At 40.9% G+C, this 14678-nt stretch overlaps 1 protein-coding gene across 5 annotated transcripts in view; it reads left to right on the forward strand.

Moving 5' to 3' along the window:
• map7d1a (MAP7 domain containing 1a) overlaps positions 1-13660 on the forward strand; it is a 39238-nt gene extending 25578 nt beyond the window's left edge. For 2 of the 5 annotated variants that reach the window (XM_085291447.1, XM_085291448.1), the window contains 13 exons: positions 542-646; positions 1703-1825; positions 1946-2091; positions 2196-2326; positions 3704-3942; positions 4458-4734; positions 5381-5561; positions 6407-6511; positions 8640-8690; positions 8786-8846; positions 10478-10559; positions 10940-11175; positions 12726-13660. In XM_085291447.1, coding sequence (XP_085147573.1) covers positions 542-646; positions 1703-1825; positions 1946-2091; positions 2196-2326; positions 3704-3942; positions 4458-4734; positions 5381-5561; positions 6407-6511; positions 8640-8690; positions 8786-8846; positions 10478-10559; positions 10940-11175; positions 12726-12736 — 1748 coding nt within the window. In that variant the 3' untranslated portion in view covers positions 12737-13660. The remainder of the gene's footprint in view (positions 1-541; positions 647-1702; positions 1826-1945; positions 2092-2195; positions 2327-3703; positions 3943-4457; positions 4735-5380; positions 5562-6406; positions 6512-8639; positions 8691-8785; positions 8847-10477; positions 10560-10939; positions 11176-12725) is intronic. The other 3 variants (XM_085291450.1, XM_085291451.1, XM_085291449.1) reach the window with 2 other exon arrangements.
• The last annotated feature ends 1018 nt before the right edge of the window (positions 13661-14678 follow it).

The following is a 14678-nucleotide window of genomic DNA, read 5'->3' on the forward strand; positions in this document are numbered from 1 at the left end:
ACTGGAGTTACTTGCTCACCAACAAAATTGTGCTGATAGAAACTGTGCAGAGGAAGTGGTACAGAGTTATTTGGAAAAGAAACAAGAAGAAGCAAAACAAAAATAATATTTCTTTCACTTCCACTTCATTGAGCTCGCAGAAACAATATCTGATTGTAAGAGTAATAATACTGTGCTACAGTACAGTTAGAGTTTGGTTATGTGACACTTTGTTAGGAGTATCCACAAAGAAATATCATTCTTTAAATGCATGTTTTGTGCCACGGGTGGTCTGTCTGTACACTTGAAGGCTTGCAGAGGTGAACAGATCTCTTCCTGTGTGGATGTTTGTAATCAATGGATGGTATTGTGCGGTCAGCACACAAGAATAGCCCTGGATTGGGTTGGATTACACTTGGTGTCGTTGCCTTTACAGTGAGTGGGTATAAATTTGTAAAGGCATCACCTCAGCATAGCCCATGACGTCACACAAGCTCCACATCTTCTTCTCAAACCATGTGACCTGTGTGAACATCTGTGTGGCGCTCTCTTGGCTTCTTAGGCAGATGCTCTGTTTCAACGGTCAACCTGCCCAAACACGTGGACTCTGTTATAAACAAGCGACTCTCCAAGTCCTCCGCCACGCTCTGGAACTCGCCCAACAGAAGTAAGGCTACATCTGGAATGCCCCGCTCCTGTTTTAAATGTCCATCATTCTGACACTGCCAGCACTACCGAACCCGTCCATCATTGTCTTTTTTCAGTTACTTCTTCCCCTTTGATTTCAATCCTCTTCTTGCTTGATGGTTGATATTTGACCCATTTCCATCTTCCAAAAATCACAAGTTTTTTTTTTTTCATTCCAAACTTTGGGTTGTGGTTTTGTTTGACATGCTCTGCATGCTCATATTTTGATATGGGAGTATTCCTAGTGGCGTTTTACTGTCCTTTGGTTGGTTAATTGTGTGGTGATGGCCTTTTCATTCCTGATGTGCCCAGTCCTTTTGTGTCCATTTGTCACCATAACGTACTGAATCACAGCCGTCTTTTTGTCTTAAATGTTTTTATTGATTTAATTGGTTTTTGTTGATTTCTTTAAATCGAGTTTGTGTCTCCAAGCTTAAGATGAGTATAGCTTTTTATAGCTCTACAGTTAACAAGGCCACTGCATACTTCTACACAGTCAGAGAAGAAAGTTAGTCAGTGAGTCAGCATTTTCTTAATGTATTCTCCTCGGAGCAGGTACTGTTCCTCTGTACTGGTAGAAAAAAAATCGACGGGTAACTTCCTCACTTGTCTTTTTTCCCGTCACAGTTAAAACTCCCAAACCTTACTCATTCTACATCTTACACCCAAATGAGACGCAGGATTCTGCTTCTTCTCCGTTTGTGCACAAGGCTGTCTACAAAAGAATTACCAATAACCCCTCTTCTCCTCGGTCATACCCATGCAGGTCAAGGTTACAGTGGACACATATACTGGCCTATTTTTCTTCTTTAAGTGGTACTGGTGTTTTATTGGTTTATTGTATGGTTCTTCTGGATTGCAGATGCAGTTCTACACTACACTTCTACACTTTACATTTGGTGTTGGGTGAGGAGTAACATTTCCCGTTTAACCACGAATGTGAGCTGAGATATAACAAAGCTTCCTCTGGTTCACGGCATCCCATTATCATGTATCTTTGGAGATAATTGAATTATTTTATTTTTCCTTCTTGCAGCGCGCAGCCTTGCGTTGAGTCCGTGGGAGAGCAGCATAGTCGACCGGCTGATGACACCAACTCTTTCTTTCCTCGCCCGGAGCCGCAGTGCTGCTAGTGTCCTCACAAATGGAAAAGACGGTCGTGAGTTTTCTTCTTTTTTTAAAAGCCTCAAATGAGTTGTTGCCGTCAGTGTGAATTTAGTGAATACTATTAGTATATAAATGTTGGCAAGGCTTAATTATTTGTTGCTCTGTTCTTTAGACTCTCCTCTCTGCCCTCGTTCAGCCTCAGCAAGTCCGTTGACCCTGTGTGGCCATCAGCCGCACCACCGCTGCTCTGACCGCTGGAGGGTGACGTCCAGCTCACCAGATATCACCCAGCGTCAACGCAGGCGGAGCTCCACACCTGTAAGTCTGCATAATTACCTATATGACATTATTATATAATCTATATGCCGTTTCAAATCTGCTTCTTTTTGCTTTGCATGTTGATATTTTCCATCTTTATACAGATGGATAAAAACAAGAAGGAAAAGAAAGACAAAGAAAGGGAGAATGAAATGGAAAAAAGTGCCATCACTAAAGAAAAAGTGCTGAAGAAGAGACAGTCTCTACCTAGTATGAGACATAGACCTGATCCAAGGTAAAACACTTAACAGATTTAATATTGGCTTGAATATTTCACCACTATCAGTACTGTGAGTTATATATATTTTATGGCTGCAGTGCAACATTTTTATTCCATTTAGTTACAAAATGTCAAAAGAATATCAACAAGTTTTGAGTCGAACAGAGAAATTTAAGCTTTTCACATTTTAGTCAGATATCAGCTCACAGATCAATCTTCTGTTAGTAAATCATCTAATCATCTAACTGGTTCTATCAATAACTTATGATGAAGAATAATCCAGTGAAATTACAAAAACGAAAGACAAAATGAAGCTAACAATAAAGACTCAACAGACTGTATAGCATACCTATATAGAAATCAGTGAGGGGATAGCATGCTAGCATGCAACTTATTTACAGTAGAGTTTTCTTGGATAGTCAGCATATCAGCAACAGTCTCGAGTTAAGCATATTTGGTGGCCAATTTCATATATTCTTATTCTTATTTATTTTATCGGTGGATTAAAATATTCACCATATATACTACTAAAGTTCAGATGTTGCTAACCAGTTAATCCAGGCCCTGGACCATGTAGTGCATGCGTGGAAGCATCCACATTTGGCACATATACACAAAAATAAATCACAGAAACCTGAGTTCAATGCTAAACATTTTCAATAAATGTCTGGCCTCTGGGAAACCTAGCAAAAAGCTCCAACCCCCATGTAAAGTCAAAATGTCAAAGCTACCATCTCAGTTTAAAGTTTACATTATTCCATAACCTTAGAACCAGTTAAGAAATCTAAGTTATAATAACGCACCCTTTTTACTCTTTTAAATACGCAGAAACAAAAACTGCATTGTAAACCAGATTAGCCTTGGATGCACCTGACCTGCAGCCTGTTTCTGGTCAATGACTGGGTTGGTTTGGGTCTGTGCTGCAAAGACTTCACATTTCATGCATTGCTTGAGCATATGCATTGAGTGAATACCCAAGAATTTACCCTCTAATCCCCTGGTCCCAGAATAAATGACATCCATGGCAGAAGGGATAGAAAAGAAGAAAAAAAAAATCAATTTCTTTTGACTCAACAAAAAGGCAGCAAAGAGCTTGGCAGAGCAGTCAGCGCCAGAGACTCAAGGGGGGAAAAAATCTTCAGCATAATGGATGTTGTTCCTCCAAGTGCTGCATTGCTGGGATGCTAACTGATAATGCACTATAAGGCATGATGCAATGTTTGAGTGCTTTGACTGCTGAGATCCTGTGCCGATGTCAGAGTTTCTTAAGGACATGTGCCATTTTAAGCATTTCAGGCCAGGTCTAAATAAATAATGTGGTACGAGAGAACAACGCTGAGAACTGTTGACACAATTTTCCATCCTTCAGCTTTTGTTTTTACTTTTTTCCAGTCCTAGTCCTTTATCAAGACAACGGCCAGCGTCCCCTGCCACACCCAAGGGCAGAACTGCCTCTCCCAGCCCTGCTGCCTCCCCCAAGCCTCCGTCAGCACGCGGAAGCCCGTCAACCCCGAAGGCCCGGCCCAAAAGAGCCAGGACCCCTGCCAGGATAGACCACCGGACCTCTTCACCTGCCCCTCTTGAGAGAGTGAGACAGCCCCATAGGCCAGCCACCCCAGAAGAAAAAAAGAGTGAGTACAAAAAGGAGTGATAATCATGTCCTTCAGACTGGACTATAATTAATTTCAAATCAATTCAAACAGTTAGTGAAATGATTTGTCCAAAGTGAGTTTGGATGGTAGACTCTGTCTCTCTGTGTTAGCCCTGTGGCAGACTGGTGACATAGTTCAATTATGAACAGCTTCTCTCTATTTTTATTGTCTTCCCAAAGAGATTCCCTCTGCCTGTGACTGAACAGAAAAACACATGCAGTGAAATTGAAACAGTGGTCAAAGATTACCGTCAAGCATAATTAGTCATGGAAATAAAGGGCGCACACTGAATGAGCCACACAGAGATCGTGGTCGGGGTCTTCTCTCGCACAAAGCTAAGAGGCTGTGCTAATCAGTCTTAAATATATAATTACTGCATTTGTAGGGTGAATGGCTGTGGTTGTTTACAGTTTAATAATAATTAACAGGCATCTCTTTATGAAAGCAAATACATTTCTGTGACTCTCCGCTTACAATACTGTTATTTCTTTTAGGTTCCCCTGTGGCTCCTGCCATTGTTGTATCCTCAGCTACTGCCAATGCATCAGGCACACCAGTCACAGCCAGCGCCATTTCCTCCTTGCCCGAGCCAGCCAATTCCTCTCCCTCTGTGCGTGCAGTGTCACCTGCACCCTCTCCATCCGCTAAGCCCATGGCAGGCACGAATGACCCAGAAGAGGCGGCTCGTATTCTGGCAGAGAAACGCCGACAGGCCCGAGAGCAGAGGGAGAGGGAAGAGCAGGAACGCCGCGAACAGGAAGAGAAAGAGAGGTCAGCTGGTTTTTAAAATGCATGCAAAGACAAAACGGTGACTATGCAACTCCTGTAAGCTGTGGGAAGTTTTTGAACTATGTAATATTCTCCTTTTCTTGTCAGCTATGCCAAAACCTGTACAAAAGGTTATAAGTGGGAATAAATATTAAAAAATACTTGGGCAAAAACAACATTTTGCATATCATTGTGAGGAAGAAGCTGTAGATATAGAGTAGTAGTTGTTTATGCAGCAGAATAAACCCACTCTGGACATTTAGCTATTTTCTGGGCAAATTCTGTGTAAATGGTTACATGTAAGGCAAATCATGAAGGGCTGGATGGACTATCCAAGCATATTCAAGATGAATGACTCTGCATTATCTCCAGATGTGTAACCATTTTTGATTTTGACCACAGCAAGTAACTATTTACTCCCTGGAAACTGATTTGATCTTTTTTCGGCACTCTTAATTCCAATTGTTTCCTTTCTCGTTCACACTGCTTACACTACGAGTAAATCAATTTAAATTGTTTATGACATTCGGAGCATTTGGCAGACGACTTTGTAGATAAAATGTCTTTGAAAAAGAGATTTTAATCTCAAGAGACTTTATGGTTAACTAAAAAAAAAATCTTATCTCAACCTTGTATTCAAACACTTCAGGATCCTGAGAGAGGAACGCTTAGCGAGGGAAGCAGAGGAGAGACAACGCAGGGAGGAGGAGGCACGGGCCATGGCTGAGGAGCAGAGGAAGAGGGATGAAGCGAAGAGGCTGCAAGAGGAGAAGGAGGCTCAGGAAAGGGCCAAAGCTGAGCAGGAGGAGAATTTACGGCTGCAGAAACAGGTATGCTGTCAACCTGCCCCTGGTTTCCAGAAGAGTATCAAGTGTATTTAAAGGAGTCTTGTAGTCACTCATCAGGTCTGGTTAGTTAGACGAGCATAAAACAGGACAACAGTCATAACTAGCTGATAACTCACTGTATTGCCACATCATTCCACTCTTCCCACCATGCCAAAACGTACACGGAAAACAATGAGACCCTTTCAGGTGCTGCTCACATTGACCTTGTCTGATATCATGTTCATCCTACAAACCCAGTCACCTATTTTGGGATGTTGTTGCCTTTTAAAGGTAAATATTAATCTGATCTGGTGAACATGGAGCGACACTGAATGTGGCCCCTTTAACCTTTCAGTCTGCCAGATAATCCGCCCGAACAGTATTGATTCTTCTTGTGTTTGCGGAAGTGGTTGTTGAGAACCAGATGACAATGAAGCTTGATAAGCAGAAAACAGAATGTGGCCATTCATCAGAGTGATCGATTATTCTGGGGTCGTGATTAATTGTGTCACTGCAGTATGTACGTTGCTATCAGATCAGGGCGCTTTGTCTCCCCCTTGTGGTTTGTCATAGAAGTGGCATTTGTGGTCAAACACGTTTCAGTAGAATTATGCAAAGACTTAAGTGTTGTCTTTCACTTTGAATCGCCCCCATGAAGCTGTAAATGTTGAAAATAGATCCTTTTGGCTCAAAGGTACAGAAAAATATCCCTTTTGTGGTCGTAGACAATAATTGCAGGGAGCAACCACACCCTTGTTACGTAAAAGGCATGTTATTTTGGCTGATGTTTTTTCCCTCTTCTGCTGCCATTAAAGTTGTGGTTGGATTTTTGCTTGTGTGTGTTTCAGAAAGAGGAGGCTGAGGCTAGAGCTCGGGAGGAGGCGGAGAAGCAGCGCCTGGAGAGGGAGAAACACTTCCAGAAGGAGGAGCAGGAGAGGCTGGAGAGGAAAAAGGTAGGGCCATACATCTGTCCTGCCAATGTTGTTTCTTTCAGCCAAGTAACTGAATTCCAAAAAGGAAATGGATATTTATGGGTTGTAAAGGATCATAAATGCAAAAATATCCCAGCTTGGATTTTTTTGGAATAATTTTTTTTTTTTAAAGTCCAAAGTTGTTTTTTTGTCTAACTGTCCTGTAGTGCCGTTTATCTATTTTTGGTGGGAGCTGGATTGTGTAGTAGATTGTAAAAATGTCTGTCTTCTTTTGAATATAACTGAACTAAATAACACTCGTGCTTGGTGCTCAATATATGCAATACATGTGAGAAACTCAGAAGTGATTGTCTCTTTACAGCAATCATGACAAAGTGGCTAATAAATAAATAAATCAACTTGTGAGTAGTTTCACGTAGCTCCACTGAGATATCATTCTGCAGAAGAAAGTGTCCATGTGCCTATGATAACAGTCTCATGCTAGTGGCAGCAAGACCAGATGAAAACATTAACGGTGTCCATACTCAGCTGTGCTGCATGTTTGGTTTCCTTCCAAATGCAGACGATGAAAAGAAGTTGAAATTGCTCACAACAATGTTTAAAAGTCATTATTTCTGGAAGGAGACATTGCTACTGAGTTTTTAAAACGCATTTGTTGGCACTTTGAAAACCTCAAGGCATGTGCCATCGTTTTCCTTTATATTGATGACAAGACATAACAATCTGAATGCATCAGTAGCATTACATGCAAGTACATTCGATTTGGAGTTGAACTTTTCCTTTCGAAATACAGCATCTCCAAACAGTGGCTGATTTAAAAGAGGAAAATGTTCTCTTGCACGATACAGAGTAATGCCAAAATCAATTTTGTAGTCGGTTTACAAAAGCTCTCCTCCCCCGGTGGTGGTATATTCCAAGATACATTCATCCTGAGGTCGGCCCTTTTTACATGACAAACGCAGAAAGTTGAATCCCTGAAACAAGATGAATGATGTTTTTTGGCTTATCCTGGATCGGCTGTCTGCATGCCATGATTTAATAGGGCTTACAATGTGAATGAGCATTAAGCTATATATAAAACTAATAACAGCGAGCTAGCTGTGTCAGTCATCTGTGTGTGGATCCTTTCTCATGTGTACTGATACCTGGGCCTTTGGTGAACATATATTCAAGTATATCACACACATAAGATCGTGCCTCTGCAGGCTATCTAAGCCTTTCTTTCCCTCTCCTCATCTTCTCTCCATGTGTGAAAGGCTGTTATCTAGGCGTGTCAGGCCTAGCTCCGCCAGCTGAAGTTTTGCTGTTGGCAGGAATTAGCCCACAAGAACAGCATGTCCTCTGCCCCAAAGACTTGCACCGCAGTCGCACTACACAAAACTCCTTTTACAGTCCTCTACCAAACCTAAGTGACTCAGTCTTATTACCTCAGCACAGGTGTTTATAGGTACCTCGAGCAGCACAACAACTCTTTACTCCTGAAACAGACATTTTGATGCCAAACTAGATACCAAAGCTGTGAGCGTGTGAGCGCTCCATATATGATCTTGGATCTTAAAAATGTCTCACTTTTATGAGTGGCAGCTGCAGCTATGATCTAGCTGTCCCAGGCTAGCTGTGTCCTCAAATAAAATTTTCATGTTGTTCAAACCACTGTGCATACAAATTACCCATGCAGCGTTCTCTATATCACAGTGTAGCACACACTTACCCTTTCTGTGTTTCCTGTTGTTCAGTATTCACTATTGTTTCAGCTCAGTACACCAACAGCGTTTTTACCCTCATTAGTCTAACCCACCACCCGATGTGCTTCAGTTTATTTTGAGCATAATAACCTGACTGCTTTAAAGAACTAATGAAAAGGGAAAGTTGAACCCTTAGCTTCTATCTAAACAATTCGGCAAGGTGTGTGGTCTAGTCCAGCCGAATAAGCGTAGCCAAATTTTCATCAAGTCAAACCAAATATTTTTTATAGATGTTGCATGAAGCCTATGTTTTACTGGTAATATGATATAACACAAGTGCCAGTATCATTGCGTTGTTGTCCACCAGTGCACAGAAAATGTACGTCTGCTTATTAGCATCTGGTTCCTTGTGGGGTATTATCTGTTTTATTCCTTTATTTATTCATTTTGTCTTCCTTTTGTAGCGACTGGAGGAGATCATGAAGAGGACACGGAAGACAGATGGAAGTGACAAGGTACATTTAAAAAAACCAAAACTTCTTTTACAAATTGAAAAAATAAAACTTAGTTTTGCTGTAAAAGTGACTGAAATTCTCTCCCACTTTCACAGAAAGAGACAAAGTCCTCCCCAGTCGAACATGTCAATGACAAACAGGCAGAGAGTAGCAAAGGTAAGCCAAGCATCAGTCTGGACTTCCCCTCAGCCTTTTACAAAACATCCCTGAGTGAAATCATTACCCACTACTAGCCTTTAATCTGCTTGAATTACAAAGGATAATTGTCTTAACTCATCTCCCATTAATGTGTTATCTAGGAAGGGATTTAAAACAAAGTGGACGTCTTCTGGCCAGCTGGTGTTCAGAATACTCTTAGACTTTTACTGCTTCGATTAAACTCAAAAGAACTCAATTTTGGTAGATTCTACTGGCGTCTATAAAATACTTTCCACTGATGTACACATAAATATCAGTCTACCTCTTTTACCTCTTCCATAGCTTGCACAAAACAAAGCACAGATATGTCATATGCTTGTTATCAGTTCCCCTGTGAGTAAGATTCAGAGAGGGATGCACTTTTAAAAGGCCTATTATACATTTGCCCTCATATCCTGTACAGCTGGAGTTGCTCTTTGCAGAATAGGACCCATGTGGCCTTAGTTTGTTGTCCAATCCCTCGGACTGAGGAGAATTGAGTGGAAGAGTCAGCTTATGGCAACAGCCTGCAGCAGTCTACATTCATTAGAGAGACTTTGAATAAAACAGTGATACATGTGTTGCTGCAAAGTTTTCAGACATAAACTACTCTCTCCCTACTTAACAATATCCTTACTAGCGAAATTTTAACATCACACGTTATAAATGAGTAAGATGGAAATGCAGTTTGTGTCAAATTTCACAAATTTCACATTGCAAGGAGACACTAGCGAGCCATTAAGTGGATTGAGACCTGGCAGAAATGCCTTTTAGTTCGTCATGTGTGAGTGTGAATGTCTTCGTTTTATGATATACATGAGGTCAGAAAACTGGACGTCTGCACCTCAATGTTCGAACCCAAATGTTTAAATGACCATTTGAAAATGATGACTAGAGTTTGGCATTTTATTGTGAACGTTTTGAAAAGGATGCAGATTTGGGGGTTGAGTACCCACTCGGGAGGTGTTTCTCCACAGCTATTAAGACTCTGAAGTTAGCAGCTGGTGTGCAATGTCAAAAGAAAATAAAAATGTCTTTTATTTACTTAGCATTATGGTCCAGCCTGATCATTTTCTCTATGTTGCTTTACAGTGTTTTGGATATTTAGCAGCAAGATCAGGATTGCTTGCAAATATATTATTCTGTAGAGAGTCATGTAGGCTAGATAAAGCCTGGTCTTCAATGTTAGTTCTTTTTTCTGTGTTTGGTTCTAACAGTTAGTTTGACAGTGCTAATGTTTATTTATTTTAATGGTGGTTGCAGCTGCAGCATGCATGTGTTTAATCAAATGCAGTACACCTACGTTAATCAAATATCCTCCTATACCAGGAAAGTACCAGCTCAGTAATAGGAGCTAATAAGACGATAAAAAATAACTACTAACAGATACACTAGTCTCCTGTTACTGCAACGCAGAAAAAATGTGGGTACTATCACCAACAGTTGAAAAGCACCAAAAGTGCTGATTCTCCTTAAGAGAGTAAAAAGAGGATGCACACGTGTGTGTGTTGAGGTTAGCCTGACACATCTCAGGGTTAACACACGGTGTGGGGTGGGATGTTTTATCTCTGTGGTCACACTTAATGACTGTATTGCTTTGTTCTCTCTAGCATCTGCTGACTACCAGCCAACGCCTGAGCTCGGCATTCCCAACAACAAAACAGAAAACGGACAGGCCGATGTCAAGGAAAGGTAAAACTAAAGCTTCTTTCGTTTCTTCTTTGTGTGCACATTGATGCAAGACCACCATGAACAGCACAAAACTTGTGCCAGGAGACCAAGCTGGGAGTTGACAACGAATCAAATCAGCAGGAGGTTCACGTTGCTGTAAACCTCAAGAGAAAACACAAGAAGCCCCATGATTCTGGCCAACAGTAAACAGTTATAACAGTGGGAGAATGATTTGGTATTTAAAAATGTTTACTGTTTGCATTTGATCATGCTTCTTGGGACCATTTAAAAAAAAAAAAAAGAATCCTCCTATTGTGGTGGGATGACTCATTTGTTTTATGAGTCATTCGGACCCATCCTGACTAGAACCATACCATGATTTATGTCTTCCTCTCCAACAGCCTCTCAATCCAAGCAGTTAATGGGGTCCAGGCTACGAAGCTTGAAAACGGTCTTTCGACAAAAGAAGACACTGTCCACTTGGAAGACATCATCCATCTCACAAATCACGGCAACTCCACTAACGGAGCCTTGGACAAGTCTGAGACCAGCATGCCCACAGAGCCCATCCTTTCTTTTGAAAGCGAGGAGTCATTCATGAAAAAGGCAGGCCCAATGAAGCCTCAGCATGCTGCGGGTACAGAATTACAAACTGCTTTAATATACACAAGTGACAACAGCGCAAACATTTGTAACACAAACATGGAAAAGACAATTTACTTAACACAATCTGAAATGATTCATGAAAATATAAATAGAATAGATGAAATGATGCAGGGGAAAAAGCTACAATAGCAATCGTTCCACCACTGTTGAAATGAGATATTGATGGAGTGTTTTCCACAACTGGCTGACCCATGCTGAAAAGGTCTGGCTGTGCTTTGTAATGAGAGTCCACTTCTCTCCTTCTAGTTAACTTTTTAAGTCCTCGTTCAGGCTAGAGTTCAGGATTGTAAAATAAAAGATGAGGTTTTATTGACAGAGGTAAAAACTAAATCTAAATATATCTCCAATGAAAATTATGCAGATTCAGGCATGATTCATCTGCATCGACCTAGTTCCCATCACCCAATTTGAAAACTGCTGAACAAGGTACCATAAATGGGGTTATTGTCCTTGGCACGGAGCAAGAGAACCTGAATGTGTACTTAATATAAGGTGCAAGTCATCACCCCGGTGAAAGCGAGTCCCCCCTGAGGAGAGGAAGGTGTGGCATGGAGAGAATACCTACACTCACAAGGGGGTGGAGACGGGATATAAAAGAAATAGTGTTGGGAAGGGTGCTGAGAAGGAGGGTATCTTTATACTGTTGACAGCTTTTATTCAAAGTGTCTCACTGACTTGGACCGGGACCCAGTGAGGAATTCCAAGAATGACAGAGGTGATGAGACCCTATCCACAAGTGCTTCACTGCCAGGGGTTAGAAACTGGACTCTGGAGTAATTAAGCTTCATATGACTCCTCATTCATCCTCTTCCCAGCAGCAACGTCAGCAGCACCCTGTCCTCCCCGTTGCTGCTAGATCCTAACTTTCACCTGTTATCCTGAAAGCAAGCCAGCGATCAGAAATACTATGTAAACCAAAAAGAACGATTACCTCTGTTTGCCCCTACTTTAATGAATATTTCACTACCTTTTTTTTAACTACTGCATACTTCTGGTAAGTGTGTAATTAAAAAGGGAACATTCTCACTTCTTATATGCACTCTTGTAAATCTGGATATGTGAGATGACTTTTAGTATGTCAGACTGATTTAATTTTACACAGCAGTTTCTCAGGAGACCGGTTTATTTTGAGGCATGCTTCCAGGGTTTATTTGAATGTTCATACTTGTTGAGGATATGGCCCTCATCGGTCCCACATGTGGCATTGTCAGTCAGATCGAGTTTTTATATGGTAGCCGCTGTTAACAGTAACATTCCCATCTCATTTCTTTGAGTCATGCGAGCTTTCTGTTTGCTGCATGTAAAGACGACAATAAAGGTTTATGGGCCTTCCAATTGCAACATGTTTTGCATCCTTTTGCATTTATCATTGTCACCAGGTTGGAGGTTTGCAGACCTTGCCATTACGCACTTCAACAAGGTTGAATATATAGTTTAATTTGTCTGTTAGCATGTTCATTAAGCTTGTATGACTGCTGCTCCATCTGGCCTTTAACACTTTTCTCTCTGCCTCATTCACAGAGGTCCTGTGACATATTCCAGCGCTGAAGTGCTTGTTGCCTTAGGCCACTGACCTTTCCTAGTCCTGCCAAAGCTCGCATTGCGAGCCCTGTGACCTGTGCCAATCAAAAAAAAGCAAGCATACTTCCCTCCGAAGATAAAGTGGGTCACAGAAGAAGATGACGACAAAACAACTGACAGAACAGGATGAAAGGTGTTGCCGCATACGGCACCGTTGCTATCGTTCATCAAACTCTTTGCAGCACCGATTCCATGCACCTTGCTACTCAACAGTATCATCCTTTGTACATTATAGTACAGCTGAGTAATGATTACAGTATACGGAAATGAACTGTTTTCTTTGCTCTTTAGTTATTTAACTAAAAGAAAAAAATTAAGACTGGGTACAACTTTGTGTATAATGTAAATGAACTTTACGTATCGGGAAAAGGAAGGTTGGATCAGTGGATTAAAGCTGTTTGAAAGGGAGTCATTTCATGCTACTCTATCATGAGTAGATATGAATAAAACCCAGATACTGTACATCCTGGTTTGTACAAAACTACCTGTACCGGTTTTTGAAAAAGGTAGACTGAGAAATCAGAAGATCTGAAATTAAACGTCACAAAGAATGGCTTGTTACTTTGTGTAAACATACTGTTGGTTCATGTCTAAACCTCAGCTATGATTGATTGTATGCATAACTGGATGTAATAATAAATCTGCAACCTTTACAATTAAGAAACTGTAAGTCATCAAAGGTCAAATGTCTGTAAACGGAGATCTCCTCCACTATTTAACAATTGAAGCCGTTTCCCTCCCCCACATGTGCAAGCATGACTTTTTTTTTTCTCATTTGAAATTCTGGCGCGTGTATATGCTATAGATATATTTTGATGTGCGATGTAAGGCCAGTGGGAATATCTCAAGTCTTATTAAAGACAAGTGGTCCAGTCTCTGTTCTAATCGTCCTTATGTCCCAACCGTTTAAGGATTTGATGCATTGTGAGATTATTCTTAGCCTGATTCAGATTAGTACACTTAAGAAATAGTTCATTTGTTATCAGTTGAATAGTTTTCTACTTTCATTTGCTTTGTTTACTTCAGACGCTCAACAGTGGCCCACTGTTACTGAAAGTAAAAAGAGAGCACATGCTAAGCAAAGGAAAACCGACATCTAAGCGGGACCACAAGCCTTACAGTCTGTGCAGCTAATGTGCTAGGCGTGCAAGTTGGTTCAGCTGTCCATTTCTCTTTGGGTCTCCTTTTACAAAATCTCAACAGGGGGTACATGCCACTCTATCTGCTGGCCCTCTTTCACTATATTCTGCAGGCCTGTGGGAGATCTGGCACGCTGTGTTTGCAGCCCTGTAGGCAGCTGAAGTGCACACAAACACAATTTATGTTCTTCTACCACACGTGAAAACATGCCACGCTGATCATATAAATTATGTGACTATGTTCTAACCTTGGTAGAATGAGGGATTAGATTTTCAACTTGAAACTGTAACAGAGACCCCCAGTGGGCTACATAAGATGAAATCACTATGGTAAATACAGCAAACTGTCACCAAAATGAAACCGAAAGCCAAAGACGGAAAACTCTCTGATTCATGATTAAGGAGTAGCTGATCAAGATTTAATGCAAGTAAAAAAATATCTATTTTTTTCAAACTGTTTGATAAAACACCGAAGTTTTTTTGGGAACTGCTTTTCTTACGGTTTCATTATTGCTACAAATTGCCTCTTAAGTCAAGCTAATGCTCGCAAACTTTCTTAAAGCAACAGTTTTTGCAGTTACAGCTGCGTCACTGCTTCAAACTTTTTTTAAAACGTGTTAAATAACACACATCGTTAGCTCGTATATGACGCAGCTTTAATCTGCAAGACAGTTGACTTGCATGAGCAGGATGTTAACTTCAACCACATCTCCTCATTAGTTCACTTTGTTGTTCCTAAAGTTGTCCAAATGAG

This window comes from Mchenga conophoros, linkage group LG11 (genome assembly GCF_057382185.1).
Source record: "Mchenga conophoros isolate Kocher_MC1m ecotype Shallow Benthic linkage group LG11, M_conophoros_male_GT1.1, whole genome shotgun sequence".
In the NCBI taxonomy this organism is placed as follows: Eukaryota; Metazoa; Chordata; class Actinopteri; order Cichliformes; family Cichlidae; genus Mchenga; species Mchenga conophoros.